The sequence below is a fragment of the Stegostoma tigrinum genome, chromosome 9, assembly GCF_030684315.1.
Source record: "Stegostoma tigrinum isolate sSteTig4 chromosome 9, sSteTig4.hap1, whole genome shotgun sequence".
In the NCBI taxonomy this organism is placed as follows: Eukaryota; Metazoa; Chordata; class Chondrichthyes; order Orectolobiformes; family Stegostomatidae; genus Stegostoma; species Stegostoma tigrinum.
This window is the reverse complement of record NC_081362.1, coordinates 32121049-32139032: the sequence shown is the minus strand read 5'-3', so window position 1 is coordinate 32139032 and position 17984 is coordinate 32121049. Positions and strand designations below refer to the sequence as shown.

General features: G+C 44.3%; 1 protein-coding gene across 2 annotated transcripts in view; it reads right to left on the bottom strand.

The window, feature by feature from the left end:
• tulp4a (TUB like protein 4a) overlaps positions 1-17984 on the bottom strand; it is a 599754-nt gene that overhangs the window by 115342 nt on the left and 466428 nt on the right. For both annotated transcript variants that reach the window (XM_048535765.2, XM_059648470.1), the window contains 2 exons: positions 2271-2415; positions 1743-1836 (listed from right to left, as the gene is read on the bottom strand). In XM_048535765.2, the coding sequence (XP_048391722.1) occupies positions 1743-1836; positions 2271-2415 (239 nt within the window). The remainder of the gene's footprint in view (positions 1-1742; positions 1837-2270; positions 2416-17984) is intronic.

The following is a 17984-nucleotide window of genomic DNA, read 5'->3' as shown; positions in this document are numbered from 1 at the left end:
TTGCTTCAAATACTTGATGCTTATTCTTGGACATTTCCTGGTAGTAATAAGTCATTGTGGAAATCCTGCGGATTTCTGGGATTCATCCGTTATTGGCTATCATACCAATTTCGCTTGATTTAAAATCTAGTAAAAGTCTTTCAGCGATGCTATTCATATACAGGTGTTTGCAACCAGGGCTATTTGACTTTGAAAGTCAGTAACCATACAATTTTCCATTTTCTGAATCACGTAGTTGGAAATGATTTTCTCCCTACAAATCTTAATCTTTCATTCAGCAGCCATTTGTTCAAAAAGATGGTCCTTACCATGAAATTGAACATCTGTCAAAAATAAAGGTGCACAAAACTAATAGTTTAAGCTCCAGTACAGACCAGAAGTTCTAGAATTTTTAGTCTTTAGCCTTTTATATAACCATGATATTTTCTTCAATGGACTAATTGTCCACGTTATTAACTTTATGTAAGATTGACTCAACAAGTCTTCCTTTTTGTAAACTCTGTCCATAAGTTGTATTAAAATTACAAATTCTTTTCAGCAACCAGCTGTTTCATTCAGTTTCGAAAATATTTTTATTTTGCTCCTTTGTGTTAGGGATAAAGCGAAAGCCATGTTTTTCTTTTCTGCAATGGAAGTGGCCACAATCTCCACCTCATTCCTCTACTGCTTGTATGTCCCCAATTATGAAAACACTGTTGGATAATCTTAACTTGTGATTATACAGCATGAATCAACCATTTAATTCTAGAAAAAAAGCACTGGGAGCTTTGTTTCTGCCAGAAACAGGAATGCAAGGTTAATCCTCTGCTACCACGTTTAACACATAAATATTCTTATGTTGCATGGAACAGTTAAGAGTCTGAGATTTACAATGGTTTTATTCTAAGTCTATGGCTTAGCACAAACATTGGTTTCCAACTTTTGCTGTCCAGAAGTCAGCACCTCACTGGGGAGAACTGAGTTTATTTTTAAATCAACCTGTTCCTAGGTGTTAGATACTTTCAGGATCTTCAGCAGATAGGATTTAAACTCAAGCCTTCTGGATCAGAGGCAGGGATACAAGGTAGGGACTTTGCACCACAAGAGCCCTGAAGAATGAAATTCTTTTTAAAATATATTTTCCAATCAACCTGTTCAGAGTTGCACCTGAGTCTTTGGCTCAGAGGTAGGGGCAGTAATGATACGGCACAAGAACCTTCAAAGAACTGGGCTCTTTATTTTACAAACACAAGTTTTTGAACTGAACACAACTGAATGTTTTCCTTCTCCCATCACCAAATCACCTGAACTCTTAATTAATCAAGTTACTTGCAGTGCCCAGCAAGGGCAATTGATGGAACTGAACTCTTAAAAACTAAGTCCACGGAGCATCTCTTACTTTCAATCAATGATGGAGATGATCTGTTTGAACCTTAAAGGGGCTTGCGTTTCAAACTCTGACAGCACCTCTCTCGATTATCTCTTTTTTCCTGACCTGCATATGTCACAGAGCAAGGTGCTTTGCAACTATCACCCTCAGTTTCATCAAAAGTGAAACAGCCATTGGCATGTTAACTCTACCAGTATGTCTACATGGCATCGTTAGAGTCAACATTACAAGAATAAAAGTTTGATACCAACTGGGTCTAACTTGTTATATTTTAAGATATGTAATTCATTATTCATACCATTAAAAGGGTGAATTTTACAGGGCCATTGACTGAACCTGTTACTAAGCAGCATAACAATTTTTGAATTCCTACCTGCACCCAGATTACTTGGTAGAAATGGAGCCAGTCCCACAATCTTGAACTTTGTTCCCCAGATGTTAGATGTGACTTGAGCAAGATAGTTGTGCTGTAACAACAGGTATATTTTCTCTCAAAATGCTATGTTATATTGTTATTAAATTTAATGTTTATCTGTAGAAAAAGGCACCAATTTGAACTTGATATTAGTTGACCTAAGTCAAGCTTACAATTAACCCAATCATTAACATGCATACTGCATTTAAAGAGACTAATGCTCATTCTCTAACAAGAACAGCTATGGATCTGAACACATGTTCCAAAATTTAAGACTAGGCAATTATTCAATTTACAGTTTTTAATATTTTATTTTAATAATTCAAGTAAGCATTCGTTCTTCAGCCCTTCATTTTTTGTTCATCTGCCCTTGATATATGTACTTACTAAAGTAGATTTTGAAAGTCAAATTGCACTCAATATTTAGCTTTAATAAATTAAGAATCATTCTAGTAAAGAATCAAACAAACCCAACCAGTTTCATACCTGAGTGACATCTTCTAAAGGAAATTCTTTCCGAGTTAAGCTTGGGGATCCGATAGAAGGTCTCCTAATTGGTAATCGTGGAGACTTTGATATCTCCTGACTAGGTCGAGAAAGTTTGGGTGATTTTCTAGAATCGAGATTAATTCTGGTGAAAAATGTAAATAGATTAGCATTTCAAACGTGACAGTTGTAAAGTTATCACATTCCTCACCCACCACGGTTAATTTTAACTTGCTGCTGTCCTGGCTGAAATGAAATTTAGAATCACACTTGGGGCATAGCTTGATAGCCAAAAAGTACGAAGAATCATGGCTTTTCAAGTTATCAGGAGGCCGTATGAAGTGCTTTCAAAAATGTTACATGCATTCATTTTTGGTACACAATCAATTTACTGAAAACTGGCACTGAATCTCACTCCCTTTAAGGGGACCACCTGTTAAAAAAATTCATCTTGACACGCCTGAGTTTATTCTCACAACAACTGTTATTGATCACTCTACTTGATTTTTCTTCCAACATCCATGGCATCCACTATCAAATATGCAGAAATTTCCTACAACTAAATATGTGCAGGACCAAAACTTTTGATTAGGACTAAAATCTGTGTTCCATCTGCTCCAGAATAAGTCCCAGTAAGTCTAAATCCCTTCCTCCTACATCATTTCTCCAGTCATGCATTTGTCTGATCTATTCTCCTGTTTCAGTGAAACAGGAGAATAGATCAGACAAATGCATGACTGGAGAAATGATGTAGGAGGAAGGGATTTAGACTTACTGGGACTTATTCTGGAGCAGATGAAATGTATGTACATAGCAACACCAAAAATCCTTGTAAGGACATTCATTGGTACTGTGGAGGAGGGTTAAAACTAGATCTGCAGGGAGAGGGGAGACACAAGAAAATGAAGCATATCGAGAAATGAAAGAGAGATAGAACTTCAGTAAAGTCGAATGGAGAAGATGACAGGAGAAAAATGTGTAAAAATGTTAAAAAGACAAATTTAAAAGGTACCATATCTGGAAGCATGGAACATCTGCATGAAGATAGATGAGTTTATAATATAAATAGTTGTAAATGAATACAAAATCATTGCAATTACAGAGACAAGGACGGAGGGTAAGAAGGCTGGGAACTGAATATCCAAGGATATTCAATATTTTATAAGTGCAGTCAAAAAGGAAAGGGAGGCGGGTAGCTTTGTTGATGAGATCAGAGGAATGTTGGTTTGGATAATCTAGATGTGAAATTAGTGTTGTGGAGGTATAAAGCAACAAAAGGTGCAAAACACTGAACTGGTGTTGTTTATAGGCCTCCAAACAGTGGCAGCAAGGTAGGAGGCATTATTAAACAGGAACTGAGATATAGGCAACAAGGGTGCTACTGTTATCATGTGACTTTAATTTAGACATAGATTAAGCAAACAACATGCACGTAATAAGATGACAAAGTGTGTAGCTGGATGAACACAACAGGCCAAGCAGCATCTCAGGAGCACAAAAGCTGACGTTTCGGGCCTAGACCCTTCATCAGAGAGCATGCACATAATAATAGCTGTGGATGGACTTCCGGAATATGTGTATAAGTTTTTTTTCAGATGAGTATGTTGTGAGACCAACTGCAGATCTGGTATCGTGCAATGAGAAGGGAGTTTATTAATACTCATGTTTTGCATGATGTGGAAGTGCCAGTGTTGGACAGGGGTGGACAAGGTCAAAAGTTATAACACACCAGATTATAGACCAACAGGTTTATTTGAAGACACAAGCTTTTGCAGTTTTGTTCCTTTAGGTGTCAGTGAGAGAGGAGGCATCAGACACAGGATTTACAAGCAAAGATCAAAGGGTCGTAGAAGTGATGCAAATGTGTTGAAAAAACCTAAGATGGCTGCTAAGTCTTTAATCAGTTAGAAGGGATTAATATGCAAATCCCGGAATTTCTTTCAAGTCACTGCCCCGAGACAACTGAAGGATTTATCAGTATACCAGAGGTAACACCTCAGGTCAGACAATGCATTCTACGTGTGAGGCCTTGTTTAGAATCTTGCTGTGTATCAACTTGGAGCCAGACTGCTTTCACTTCCAAAATAGGAATTTGTAAAATGCCACATTGACTATCTACAAATTGTGTGTTTTTTGAAAAAGATAGAATATACCTGCAATTAAACCTGCAAATGGGATTCCACCCCATAGATTTGTGTGTATATGTGTTTGTGTGTGTGTGAGTGAGAGAGAGAGGGAGAAAGAAAGACAGTATGTGTATGGAAAATAGAGAGACAGAACATGTATGCGCGCTTACATGAGAGGGAGAGAAATTGGTGTGTATTTTTGTGAGAGAGAGAACGTGAGTGTGTGTGTGTGTGTGTGTGTGTGTGTGTGTGGGTGTGTGAGAGAGAGAGAGAGAGAGAGAGACAGAGAGCGAGAGAGAGAGAGACTATGTGTGAGAATGTATCATGTGGTGGAGTCACTTGTAGTGCGATATGAACCTGAGATTCCAGTTGAGGCTGTCCTCATAGGTACTAGCTACATAGCTATTAGCCTCTGCTTGGTGACTCTGCAGTGTTGTGTATTCCTTGGAGGACAGTTACCCAAAGATCCAAGGCCGAATGCCCTTGACCGCTGAAGTGTTCCCCCACTGGGAGGGTGCATCCCTGTCTGGCGATTGTTGTGCAGTGTCCAATCATCTATTGTTGTAGCGGCTGCATGTTTTCACCTATATACCATGCCTCGGGGTATCCCTGCCTGCACCATGAGATAGACAATGTTCGCTGAGTCACATGAGTATCTGCCATGCACACGGTGGGTTGTGTTTCCACGTGTGATGTTAGTATCCATGTCGATGATCTGACATGTCTTGCATGTCAGGCTGCCATGACCGGTTGTATAGTGTTGCGATTAATGATGTCTTGAAGGCTGGGTAGTTTGCTGTTTAAGGTTTGACGGTTGTTTGAAAGTGAGAAGTGAAGGTATAGGGAAGACTTTGGCAAGGTGCTCATTGTCATTGAAGTTGTGTTGAAGGCTGCGAAGAACATGGCATAGTTTCTCTGCTGGTGGCAAGTAATGGAAGACAGAAGGTACCCTATCGGTCATATCCTGTGACTGTCTTCTGAGGAGGTCATTAGTATTTTTCGCTGTGGCACATTGGGACTGATGATCGATGATTTGGGCATCGGATCCCATTCTGATGAGGGCATTCTTCAGCACCCTCAGATGTCTGTCGTGTTCCTTCTCATCTGAACAGATCTTGTGTATGCATTGCGCTTGTCCATAGGGGATGGTTTGTTTAATATGTTTAGAGTGGAAGCTCAAGAAGTGCAGCATCGTGAGGTTATCCTTAGGCTTGCAGTAGGGTGAGTTGTTCAGGTATCCATCCTTGATGGATGGGACTGATTCCAAAGAGTAGTCCATAGTAAATCTGTTGGTGGGATGAAACTTGTTGATATCACTATGTAGTTGTTTCAGTGGTTCCTCACCATGAGTCCAAAGAAAGAAAATATCATCAATGTATCTGGTGTTTAGCATTGGTCAGAGGTCCTTTGCAACAAAGAAGTCTTTACAAACTTGTGCATGAAAATGTTGGCATCTTGAGGTGCGAATCTGATTCCCATGGCTCTCTTATGTGTATCTGGAAGAAGAACTGGTTGTTGAAGGTGAAGATGTTGTGGTTGAGGGTGAAGCAGATGAGTTGTAGGATGGAGTGTGGAAATTAACAGTTGTTGGTATTGAGTACTGAAGCTGTTGCAGCGATGCCGTCATCATGGGGGATGCTGGTATAGGGTGCTAAAACGTCCATTGTGATGACGAATGTGCCTGATTGGTCTGTGGTTGCTGAGTTTCTGTAAGAAATATGTGGTGTTGCGACAGAAGCTGGAGGTACCTTGTGGAGGTTTCAAGAGGCATTGGCCTAGTGGTATGAGAGATAGTAGGAACTGCAGATGCTGGAGAATCTGAGATAACAAGGTGTGGAACTGGATGAACACAGCAGGCCAAGCAGCATCACAGGAGCAGGAAAGCTGACATTTCGGGCCTAGACCTTTCTTCAGAAATGCAAGTAATGCCTAGTGGCATTATTATTGCTGGACTGTTAATCCAAAAAAATCAAAAGAACTGCAGATGCTGTAAATCAGGAACAAAAACCAAAATTGCTGTAAAAGCTCAGCAGGTCTGGCAGCATCTGTGAAGGAGAAAACAGAGTTAATGTTTCGGGTCTGGTGACCCTTCCTCAGAACTGAGAAAGTCCAGTTCTGAGCTTCCCAATTCTGAGGAACGGTCACTGGACCCGAAACATTAACTCTGTTTTCACCTTCACAGATGCTGCCAGACCTGCTGAGCTTTTCCAGCAAATTTGTTTTTTCTTAATCCAGAGACCCAGGAAACATTCTGGGGACCCAAGTTCAAATCCCACCACAGCAGATGGAGGAATTTGAATTCAAAAAAAGAAATCTGAAACCTCCACGCCCTTCATAATTTTGTCGAACTCTATCAGGTCGCCCCTCAACCTCCATTGTTCCAGTGAGAACAACTTAAGTTTCTCCAACCTCTCCTCATAGCTGATGCCCTCCATTCCAGGCAACATCTTGGTAAATCTTTTCTGTACCCTCTCCAAAGCCACCACATCCTTCTGGTAGTGTGGCGACCAGAATTGAACACAATATTCCAAATGCGGCCTAACTAAGGTTCTGTAAAGCTGCAACACGACCTGCCAATTTTTAAACTCAATGCCCTGGCTGATGAAGGCAAGCATGCCGTATGCCTTGTTGATTACTTTCTCCACCAGTGTTGCGACTTCCAGTGACCTGTGTACCTGTACACCCAGATCCCTCTGCCTATCAGTACTCTTCAGGGTTCTGCCATTTACTGTATATTTTCCATCTGGATTAGACCTTCCAAAATGCACTGTCTCACATTTTTCCAGATTAAACTCCATTTGCCATCTCATTGCCCAAGTCACTAGCCAATCTGTATTGAGCGGTATCCTTTGATGGTCCTAATCACGATCCGCAATTTCACCAACATTTGTGTCATTGGCAAGCTTACTAATCAGACCAGTTACATTTTCCTCTAAACCATTTATATACATTACAAACAGCAAAGGTCCCAACACCGATTCCTGAGGAATGCCACTAATCACAGCCCTCCATTCAGAAACGCACCCCTCCACTGCTATCCTCTGTCTTCAATGACCGAGGCAGTTTTTTTTAATCCATCTTGCAAGTTCGTTTCTGACCCCGTGCGACTTTACCTTCTGTATCAGTCTGCCATGTCAAAGGCCTTACTTAAGTCCGTGTAGATAACATCTACTGCTCTACCCTCATCGATCATCTTCATCACTTCCTCAAAAAACACAACCAAGTTAGTGAGACATGGCCTCCCCTTCACAAAACCATGTCGCCTCTCGTTAATACGCCCACTATGGTCATCATTAGACTGGACAGAGTGCACAGTCAGAAGTTTTTTTCCAGAGTGGAAGAGTCAGTTACCAGGGGCCATGGGTTTAGGATGCGAAGAGCAAGGTTTAAAGGTGATGTATGAAGCAAATTTTTTACACAGAGGACGGTAGGTGCCTGGAACTCATTGCTGGGGGAGGTAGTGGAAGCAGATATGATAGTGACTTTAAACGGTGTCTTGACAAATCCATGAATAGGATAGGAATAGAGAGATATGGTCCTCAGAAGGGTAGGGGGTTTAAGTTGTAACGGGCAGCATATTGGTGCAGGCTGAACAATTTTCTTTGTTCTTTATTCTTATGCCCTCGACATAGACAGAGAGGTTCTCACATGGGGTCCAATTGCCTGATACGGAGGTGTGTTGGCTTTGTGTATCATTAGAAAATGGTAGAAGTCCCCTACGTGAGAAGTACGTGGGATGAGAGTACGTAGCTACTCTGAAGGACTGGACGAAAAGTCTTGATGAGTCTGTTGAGTTCACACACATGTTCTTTGGTTTGATTGGCAGGTACTTGCCTGTAGAGTTCCTTGTTCGGTTGTCTGTACACTTCATTGCAGTAGTCTATCTATTCTGTGTGACGAAGGCCCCTCTTCTGTCTGCTGGTTTGATGACAATGTGGCAATTGGTCTTGACAGTGTGGATGGCATTGCTTTGTGCTTGGGCGACGTTTTGTCCTTGTGGTTGCGGCTGATGAGTCTGGCATTCAAGCAATCCCTGATGGCTCAAGCACACGTGTCAAGTCCAGTACTTCCCAGGAGCAGAGAAATTACGCCATATTCTTCACAGGCTTCAATGCATTATCTATTACAATGAGCAAGTCGCAAAGATCCTCACTACACCATCGTTTCTTGCTTTCGAACAACCGCCAAAACTTAAACAGACCATTGTTCACAGCAAATGTGTTTGCACACACACATATGATCTCTCTCTCTCTCTCTCTCTCTGGGACTCTCAGACACAGACACACACACACACACACACACACACACACAGAGACACACACACATACACACACACAGAGACACACACACACAGAGTCTCTGTCAAACACAAACAGTTGCTCTCTCTTACACACGCACACTCACTCTCTCTCACACTCACATGTACACACATTCTCTCACAGACACACTCTCTCAGCCACACACACTCACTTTCTCACACACACTCTCTGTCACATACACACAGACATTACCTATCTCTCTCTCTTTCTCTCACACACACATATACTCTCACACTCTCTCATACACAGTTTCTCTCGCAGAACACTCTCTTTCTCAAACACACTCACACATACTCTCTATCTCTGTCCCTCTCTCTCTCTCACACACACATACCCACACTCTCACTCACACACACTCTCTCACACAAACTTTTTCTCTCACCTATGCTCACACAATCTCTCTCTTTCTCACACACACACAGACTGTCATCTACACACACTATCATCCACACACACTCACACGCAAAAGAATTGTCTCACTGTCTCACACACAGACTTTCTCTCACATAACCACTTTTTCACTCATCTACATACTCACAATCACACACACACAAATACACTCTCTCACACACACACACAGTCTCTCTGACAAACACACAGTTGCTCTCTCTCACACTCATACACACACATTCTCTCAGCCACATACACACACACACACACACACACACACACACACACACACACACACACACAGTTACATACATACTCTCTATCTCTCTTTCTTTCTCTCAGACACACACTCACTCTCACTCTCTCATACATTCTCTCAGACACACATACTCTCTTTCCCTCTCTCTCAAGCACACTCACACATACTCCCTATCTCTGTCCCTCTCTCTCTCACACACAAAAAAAGTTTCACCCTCTAACACACACTTTCTCTCACCCACATACTCACTCACAATCGTACACACAAATACACTCTCTCAAAAATACACACTCTCTCACACACACATATACTTCCTATCTCTTTCTCACACACTTTTTCTCTTACCCACACACTCGCTCTGTCACACACACACTTTGTCACAATTTTTGTCTCACCCACAGTTTCTCTCTCATGCACAAACAAACACAGTCACTCTCTCAAACTCACACACACACACACACACACACACACTTTCTCATGCACCCACTCACTTTCCCTCCCTCTCTCTCACACCCACTCAGTCTCTCTCTCACATACACTTTCTCACACATTCTCTCACAATCTCTCACACACACACAAATACACACACACTCTATGTCACATACTTCCTCTCTCACACACACTCTCTCAAACAGATACACACATACACTCTCCCTCTCACTCACACACACTGTCTCTCACGGAGTTTCTCTCTCTCTCACATACATATAGCCACACACTCCCAGTCTCAGACACGCACCGAATCTCACAAACACAAACACAAACACACACACACACACACACACACACACAAAATCACTGTCTCACACATGCTCTCATTGTCTGTTACACACATTTTCACACTCTGTCTCTCACAAACACACACATTCACTGTCTCTCAGACAGACACACTCTCTTGTCCCTTTCACACACATACACACTCTCTCTGACAAACACTCTCTCTATCTCATATACACACACTCTCTCATACACACACAAGCTCACACTCGCTCTCGCACACATGCTCTTGCACACGCTCATGCTCGCTCCCACACACACTCTCGCACATGCTCACGCTTGCTCTTGGACACGCTCATGCTCTTTCTCACAATTTCACATGCATACCCACAAACACACATACTGTCTCCTTCAAACACACATACACACACGCATACATGGACACACGCACACACAGTTAGCGCTGCTGCCTCACAGCTCCAGGGATCCAGGTTCGATTCCACCCTTGGGCGATTGTCTGTGTGGAGTTTGCACTTTCTCCCTGTGCCTGCGTGGGTTTCCTCCAGGTGTTCTGGTTTCCTACCACAGTCCAAACATGTGCAGGCTAAATTGCCCGTAGTGTTCACCGATGTATAGATTAGATGGGTTATAGGAGAGTCGGTCTGGGTGGGATGCTTTGAGCTTCGGTGTGGGCTTGTTGGACTGAAGGGCTTGTTTCCACATTGTAGGGATTCTATGATTCAAACTCTCTCTCTCGCACACATACTTTCTCTCTCCAACACAGACACATACTCTCCATCTCTCTCTCTTTCTCTGTCCCTGACACACACACACTCACTCTCCCTCACACAACACTCACAGTCACACACACTCTCTCTCATACACACAAACACTTTTTCTCTCACACACAGAGTTTTCCTCTCAGACACACATTGTCTCAGATACATACACAAATATACGCACTCTCTCTCACACAAACACTTTTTCTTTCATCTATGCTCACCACATTCCCTCTCTCTCTCTAACACATGTGCACACACACACACTCACTGTCATCTACAGACAGTTTCACTCTCATTCTCACTCACACTCACGGTCATCCCCTTACATTCTCTCTCACACAAACACTTTTTCTCTCACCCACACACTCACTCTCTCACATACAGGGGCAGGAATGGTTGTTGGATGTTCCCGGGTATAGATGTTTCAAAAGAAATGGGGAGGGAAGAAGAGGAGGTGGGGGAGTGGCATTGCTAATCAGGGATGGTATCACAGCTGCAACAAGGGAGGTTGTGGAGGAGGGTTTCTCCAAAGAGTCAGTATGGGTGGAAGTCAGAAACAGGAAAGGAGCAGACACTTTATTGGGAGTTTTCTTTTGACACCGCAGTAGCAACAAAGACACTGAGGAACAGATTGGGAGGCAGATTTTAGAAAGGTGCAGAACTCACCATTGTCTACAGGATTAGTGCCAGATGACTGGAGGATAGCAAATGTGGTTCCCCTGTTCAAGAAGGGGAGTAGAGACAACCCTGGTAATTATAGACCAGTGAGCCTTACCTCAGTTGTTGGTAAAGTGATGGAAAAGGTTATAAGGGATAGGATTTATAATCACCTAGAAAAGAATAAATTGATTAGGGATAGTCAGCATGGTTTTCTGAAGGGAAGGTCGTGCCTCACAAACCTTATTGACTTCTTTGAGAAGGTGACCAAACAGGTAGATGAGAGTAAACCGGTTGATGTGGTGTATATGGATTTCAGCAAGGTGTTCGATAAGGTTCCCCACAACAGGCTATTGTACAAAATGCGGAGGAATGGAATTGTGGGAGATATAGCAGTTTGGGTTGGAAATTGGCTTGCTGAAAGAAGACAGAGGGTGGTAGTTGATGGGAAATGTTCATCCTGGAGACCAGTTACTACTGGTGTACCGCAAGGGTCGGTGTTGGATCCACTGCTGTTTGTCATTTTTATAATTGACCTGGATGAGGGCGTAGAAGGATGGGTTAGTAAATTTGCAGATGACACTAAGGTCGGTGAAGTTGTGGATAGTGACGAAGGATGCTGTAGGTTGCAGAGAGACATAGATAAGCTGCAGAGCTGGGCTGAGAGGTGGCAAATGGAGTTTAATGCAGACAAGTGTGAGGTGATGCACTTTGGTAGGACTAACCAGAAGGCAAAGTACAGGGCTAATGGTAAGATTCTTAGCAGTGTAGATGAGCAGAGAGATCTCGGTGTCCATGTACACAGATCCTTGACAGTTCCACCCAGGTTGACAGGGCTGTTAAGAAGGCATACAGTGTTTTAGCTTTTATTAATAGAGGGATCAAGTTCCGGAACCAAGAGGCTATGGTGAAGCTGTACAAAACTCTGATGCAGCCGCACTTGGAGTATTGTGTACAGTTCTGGTCACCGCATTATAAGAAGGATGTGGAAGCTTTGGAAAGGGTGCAGAGGAGATTTACTAGGATGTTGCCTGGTATGGAGGCAAGGTCTTATGAGGAAAGGCTGAGGGACTTGAGGCTGTTTTCATTAGTGAGAAGAAGGTTAAGCGGTGACTTAATTGAAACATATAAAACAATCAGAGGATTAGATAGGGTGGATAGGGAGAGCCTTTTTCCTAGGATGGTGATGGCAAGCACGAGGGGGCATAGCTTTAAATTGAGGGGTGAAAGATATAGGACAGATGTCAGAGGTAGTTTCTTTACTCAGACAGAAGTAAGAGAATGGAACGCTTTGCCTGCAACGGTAGTAGATTTGCCAACTTTAGGTACATTTAAGTCGTCATTGGACAAGCATATGGACGTACATGGAATAGTGTAGGTTAGATGGGCTTGAGATCGGTATGACAGGTCGGCACAACATCGAGGGCCGAAGGGCCTGTACTGTGCTGTAATATTCTATGAATAATTGGGTTGTTGTCATGGGCGACTTCAACTTCCCTAATATAGATTGGAACCTCCTAACTGCAAATAGTTTGGACGGAGCAGATTTTATCAGGGGTGTCCAGGAAGGATTTCTGACTCAATATGTAGATAGGCCAAATAGAGGGGAGGCCATATTGGATTTGGTGCTTGGCAATAAACCAGGTCAGGTGTCAGAGATAGTAGGAACTGCAGATGCTGGAGAATCTGAGATAACAGGTGTAGAGCTGGATGAACACAGCAGGCCAAGCAGCATCACAGGCGCAGGAAAGTTGCTGTTTCAGGCCTAGATCCTTCTCCAGAAATGGGGGACGGAAGGGGTTTCTGAAATAAATAGGGAGAGAGGGGGAGGCAGATAGAAGATGGATAGAGGAGAAGATAGGTGGAGAGGAGATAGATCGGTCAAAGAGGCAGGGATGGAGCCAGTAAAGCTGAGTGTAGGTGGGGAGTTAGGGAGGAGATAGGTCAGTCCAGGGAGGCGGGATGAGGTTAGTAGGTAGGAGATGGGGTTGGGGCTTGAGGTGGGGGCGGGGGGGGGGGGGTAGGTGGGAGAAAGGACGGGTTAGAGAGGCGAGGCCGAGCTGGGCTGATTTTGGGATGCGTTGGGGGAGGGGGGATTTTGAAGCCTGTGAAGTCCACATTGATACCATTGGGCTGCAGGGTTCCCAAGCGGAATATGAGTTGCTGTTCCTGCAACCTTCAGGTAGCATTGTTGTGGTACTGCAGGAGGCCCAGGATGGACATGTCATCTGTGGAATGGGAGGGGGAGTTGAAATGGTTCACGACTGGAAGGTGCAGTTGTTTAGTGCGAACTGAGCGTAGGTGCTCTGCCAAGCAGTCCCCAAACCTCCGCTTGGTTTCCCCGATGTACAGCAGGCCACAACAGGAACAGCGGACGCAGTATACCACATTAGCAGATGTGCAGGTGAACATCTGCTTGATGTGGAAAGTCTTCTTGGGGCCCAGGTATACTGCATGGTATACTGCATCCACGGAGCACCAATTGGAATCAGTTGTTTTCCGGAAAATGCATGATAGAAATGTGGAGGTTGTTTAGGGAGCAGTTGCTACAGGTACTGGATATGTTTGTCCCACTGAGAAAAGGAAAACTTGGTAAGGTGAAGGAACCTTGGATGACAAGACATGTTGAACACCTAGTCAAGAGGAAGAAGGAAGGTTGAGGAAGCAAGGATCGGACTGGGCTGGAGAGGTCTACAAGATAGCTTGGAAGGAACTGAAGCATGGCCTTAGGAGAGCTAGAAGGGGGTATGAGAAAACCTTGGCGGGTACAATCAAGGAAAACCCCAAGGCTTTCTATACCAATGTGAGGAACAGGAGGATGTCTAGAGTGAGGGTAGGGCCAATCAGGGATAGTGGAGGGAACTTGTGTGCGGAGTCACAGGAGGTAGGGGAGGTCCTTAATGAATACTTTGCTTCAGTATTCACCAGTGAGAGGGACCTTGATGTTTGTAAGGTCAGCTTGGAACAGGTAGATATGCTCGAACGAGTTGTTGTTAGGAAGGAGGATGTGTGAGAAATCTTTGAAAAACATGAGGATAGATAAGTCCCCTGGGCCAGAAGGGATACCTAAGGATACATAGGGAAGCGAGGGAAGAGATTGCTGCCCCTTTGACAATAATCTTTGCATCCTCACTGTCCACTGGAGTAGTGCCAGAAAATTGGAGGGTGGCAAATGTCATTTCCTTGTTCAAGAAAGGGAATAGGGATAATTCTAGAAATTACAGACCAGTCAGTCTTTCTTCTGTAGTGGGCAAATTATTGGAGAGGATTCTGAAAGGTAGTATTTATTATTATTTGGAAAAGCACTGTTTGATTAGAAATAGTCAGCATGGCTTTAAGAGGGGCAGGTAATGCCTCATGTGCCTCAGTGAATTCTTTTAAGGATGTGACAAAACACATTGATGAAAGTAGAGTAGTGGATATGGAGTACATGGATTTTAGCAAGGCATTTGATAAGGTTCGACATGGTAAGCTCATTCAGAAAATAAGGAGGCATGGGGTTCAGGGAAATTTGGCTGTCTGGATACAAAACTGGCTGTCCAATAGAAGACAGAGGACGGTAGTAGATGGAAAGTATATTCAGCCTGGTGCTCCATGACCAGTGGTGTGCTGCAGGGATCTGTTCTGGGACCTCCGTTCTTTGTGATCTTTATAAATGACTTGCATGAGGAAGTGGAGGGGTGGGTTGGTAATTTTGCCAACGACATAAAGGTTGTTGCAGTTGTGGACAGCGTGGAGGGCTGTTGTGTGTTGCAAGGGGATACTGACAGGATGCAAAAGCTAGTCAAAGAAGTGGTAGATGGAATTCAACCCAGAAAAGTGTGAAGTGATTAATTTTGGAAGGTTCGAATTTGAATGCAGAATACAGGGTTAATGGTAGGATTCTCAGCAGTGTGGATCTTGGGGTCCATGTCCATAGATCCCTCAAAGTTATGATCCAAGTTGATAGGGCTGTTAAGAAGGCGTATGGTGTGTTGGCTTTCATTGTCAGGGGAATTGAGTTGAAGAGCCGTGAGGCTATGCTGCAGTTCTATAAAACTCTGGTTAGATCGCACTTGGAATATTGTGTTCAGTTCCAATCACCTCATTTCAGAAAGGATGTGGAAGCTGGAGAGAGAGTGCAGAGGAGATTTACCAGGATGCTGCCTGGACTGGAGGGCAGGTCTTATGAGGAAAGGTTGAGTGAGCTAGGGCTTTTTTCATTGGAGCGAAGAAGGATGAGAGGTGACTTGATAGAGGTTTGCAAGATGATGACAGGCATAGATAGAGAGGATAGAGATGTTTTCTCACAGCGAAATGCCTATTACGAGTGAGTATAGTTTTAAGCTGATTGGAGGAAGGCATGGGGAGGTGTCAGAGGTAGGTTCTTCACACAGACAGTGGTGGACGTGTGAATTGCGCTGCCGGCAGTGGTAGCGGAGTCAGATACTTAAAAGACTTTGAAGTGACTCTTGGATAGGCACATGGAGGATATAAAATGTAGGGTACACAGGGTAGATTGATCTTAGTACGATAATAGGTCGGCACAACATCGTGGGCCAAAGGACCTGTACTGTTCTATGTTCTATGTACACACTTTTTCTCACACAAAAACTTTTTCTCTCACGCACCAGACGCTTTTTCTCTCACCCATATAGTTGCTCTGACACACACGTACTCTCATACACAAAAAAAATTCTCATACACACCCTCTCTCTCACGCACACACTCACTCTTCTCTCTGTTTCTCAAGCACTCACTCTCACACATACTCTCTCTCTCATGCACTCTGTCTCTCGCACTCTCCCTCTCACGTGCACACTCTCTCTCACATATACTGACTCTCTCTCCCTCTCTCTCACACACACACTCTCGCTCTCACGCACTCTCTCTCACACACATGCACTCTCTCCGTCTCTCATGCACTCTCTCTCTGTGTCTCGCATTCTCTCTCTCACACGCACGCACTCTCTCACGCACCCTCTCTCTCTCACCAGCTCTCTCTCTCTCATGCACACTCCCCCGCCTCTCTCTCTCTCACTGTCACATGCACTCTCCCTCTCTCGCGCAATCTTTCTCTCTCACGTTCACTCTCTCTGTCTCTGTGTCACCCACACTCTCTCTCTCACACACTCCCTCTGTCTCATTCACTCTTTCACCCTCACATGCACTCTCTCTTTCACACACAGTGTCTCTCTCTTTCTCCCTCTCTCTCTCATGCACTCGCGCTCACTCTTATGCACTCACTCTCTCACTTGCGCGTGTGCTCGTGCTCTCTCTCCCTGTCTCGCAAACGTTCGCTCTCTCTGTCCCCGTCTCACAAGCGCTTGCTCTCTCTCTCTCACACACACTCTCTCTGTCTCGCATTCTCTCACTCTCTCACACACTCTCTCTCATGCACTCTCTCACATGCACTCGCTCTCTCTCTCATGCACTCTCTCTCTCTTACACACACACTTTCTCCCTCTGTCTCTCTCTCTCTCGTGCACTCTGTCTCTCTCTTTCTCGCTCTCCCTCTCTCACGCACTCTCTCTCTCTGTCTCTGCATTCTGTCTTGGTCTCTCTCTATCACGCACTCGCTCTCTCACGGACTCTACCTCCCACACAAGCTCTCTCTCTCTCTCTCTCTCTCTCTCTGATGCACTGTCTCTCTCTCACGTGCTCGCTCTCTCTCGCGCACTCTCTCTCTCCCTCTCTCCCCCAACATGTGTGTTCTCTCTCCCTCTGTCACACGCACTCTCTCTCAGTCTCTCATGCACTCTCTCTGTGTTTCACATTCACTCTCTCTCATGCACTCACACGCACTCTCTCTCTCACACACACTCTCTCTCTCACACACACTCTCTTTCTGTCTCTCACATGCACCCCCTCTCTCAGGCGCACTCTCCTTTTTACACGCACACTCTCTCTCACACACACCCTCTGTCTCAGGCACGCTCTCTCACACACTCTCTCTCTCTCTATCTCTCATGCACTCTCTCTCTGTGTCTTGCATTCTCTCTCTCTGTCACGCACTCTCTCTCACACACACACGCACTCTCTCAATCTCACACATACTATCTCTACCTCTCCCTCTCTCTCTCACACACACTGTCTCACACGCACTCTCTCTCTCTCACACGCACTCTCTCTCACACTGACACTCTCTCAAGCACTCTCTCTGTCTCTCGTGTTCTCCCTATCTCACATGCACTTTCTCTCTCACACTCTCTCTCTCTCTCACACACACACACACACACTCTCTCTCTCTCTCTCTCACACACACACACACACACACACACACACACACACACACACACACAAACACTCTCTCTCTCTGTCTCTCATGCACTCTCTCACGCAATTTCTCTCACACGCACTCTCTCTCTCGCGCACTCACACTCACTCCCTCTCTCTCCGTCTCTCTCTCTCACGCACTCTCCCTCTCTCTCAAGCTGTCTCTCTCACACTCTCTGTCTCTCTCAAGCACTCTGTCTCCGTCTCTC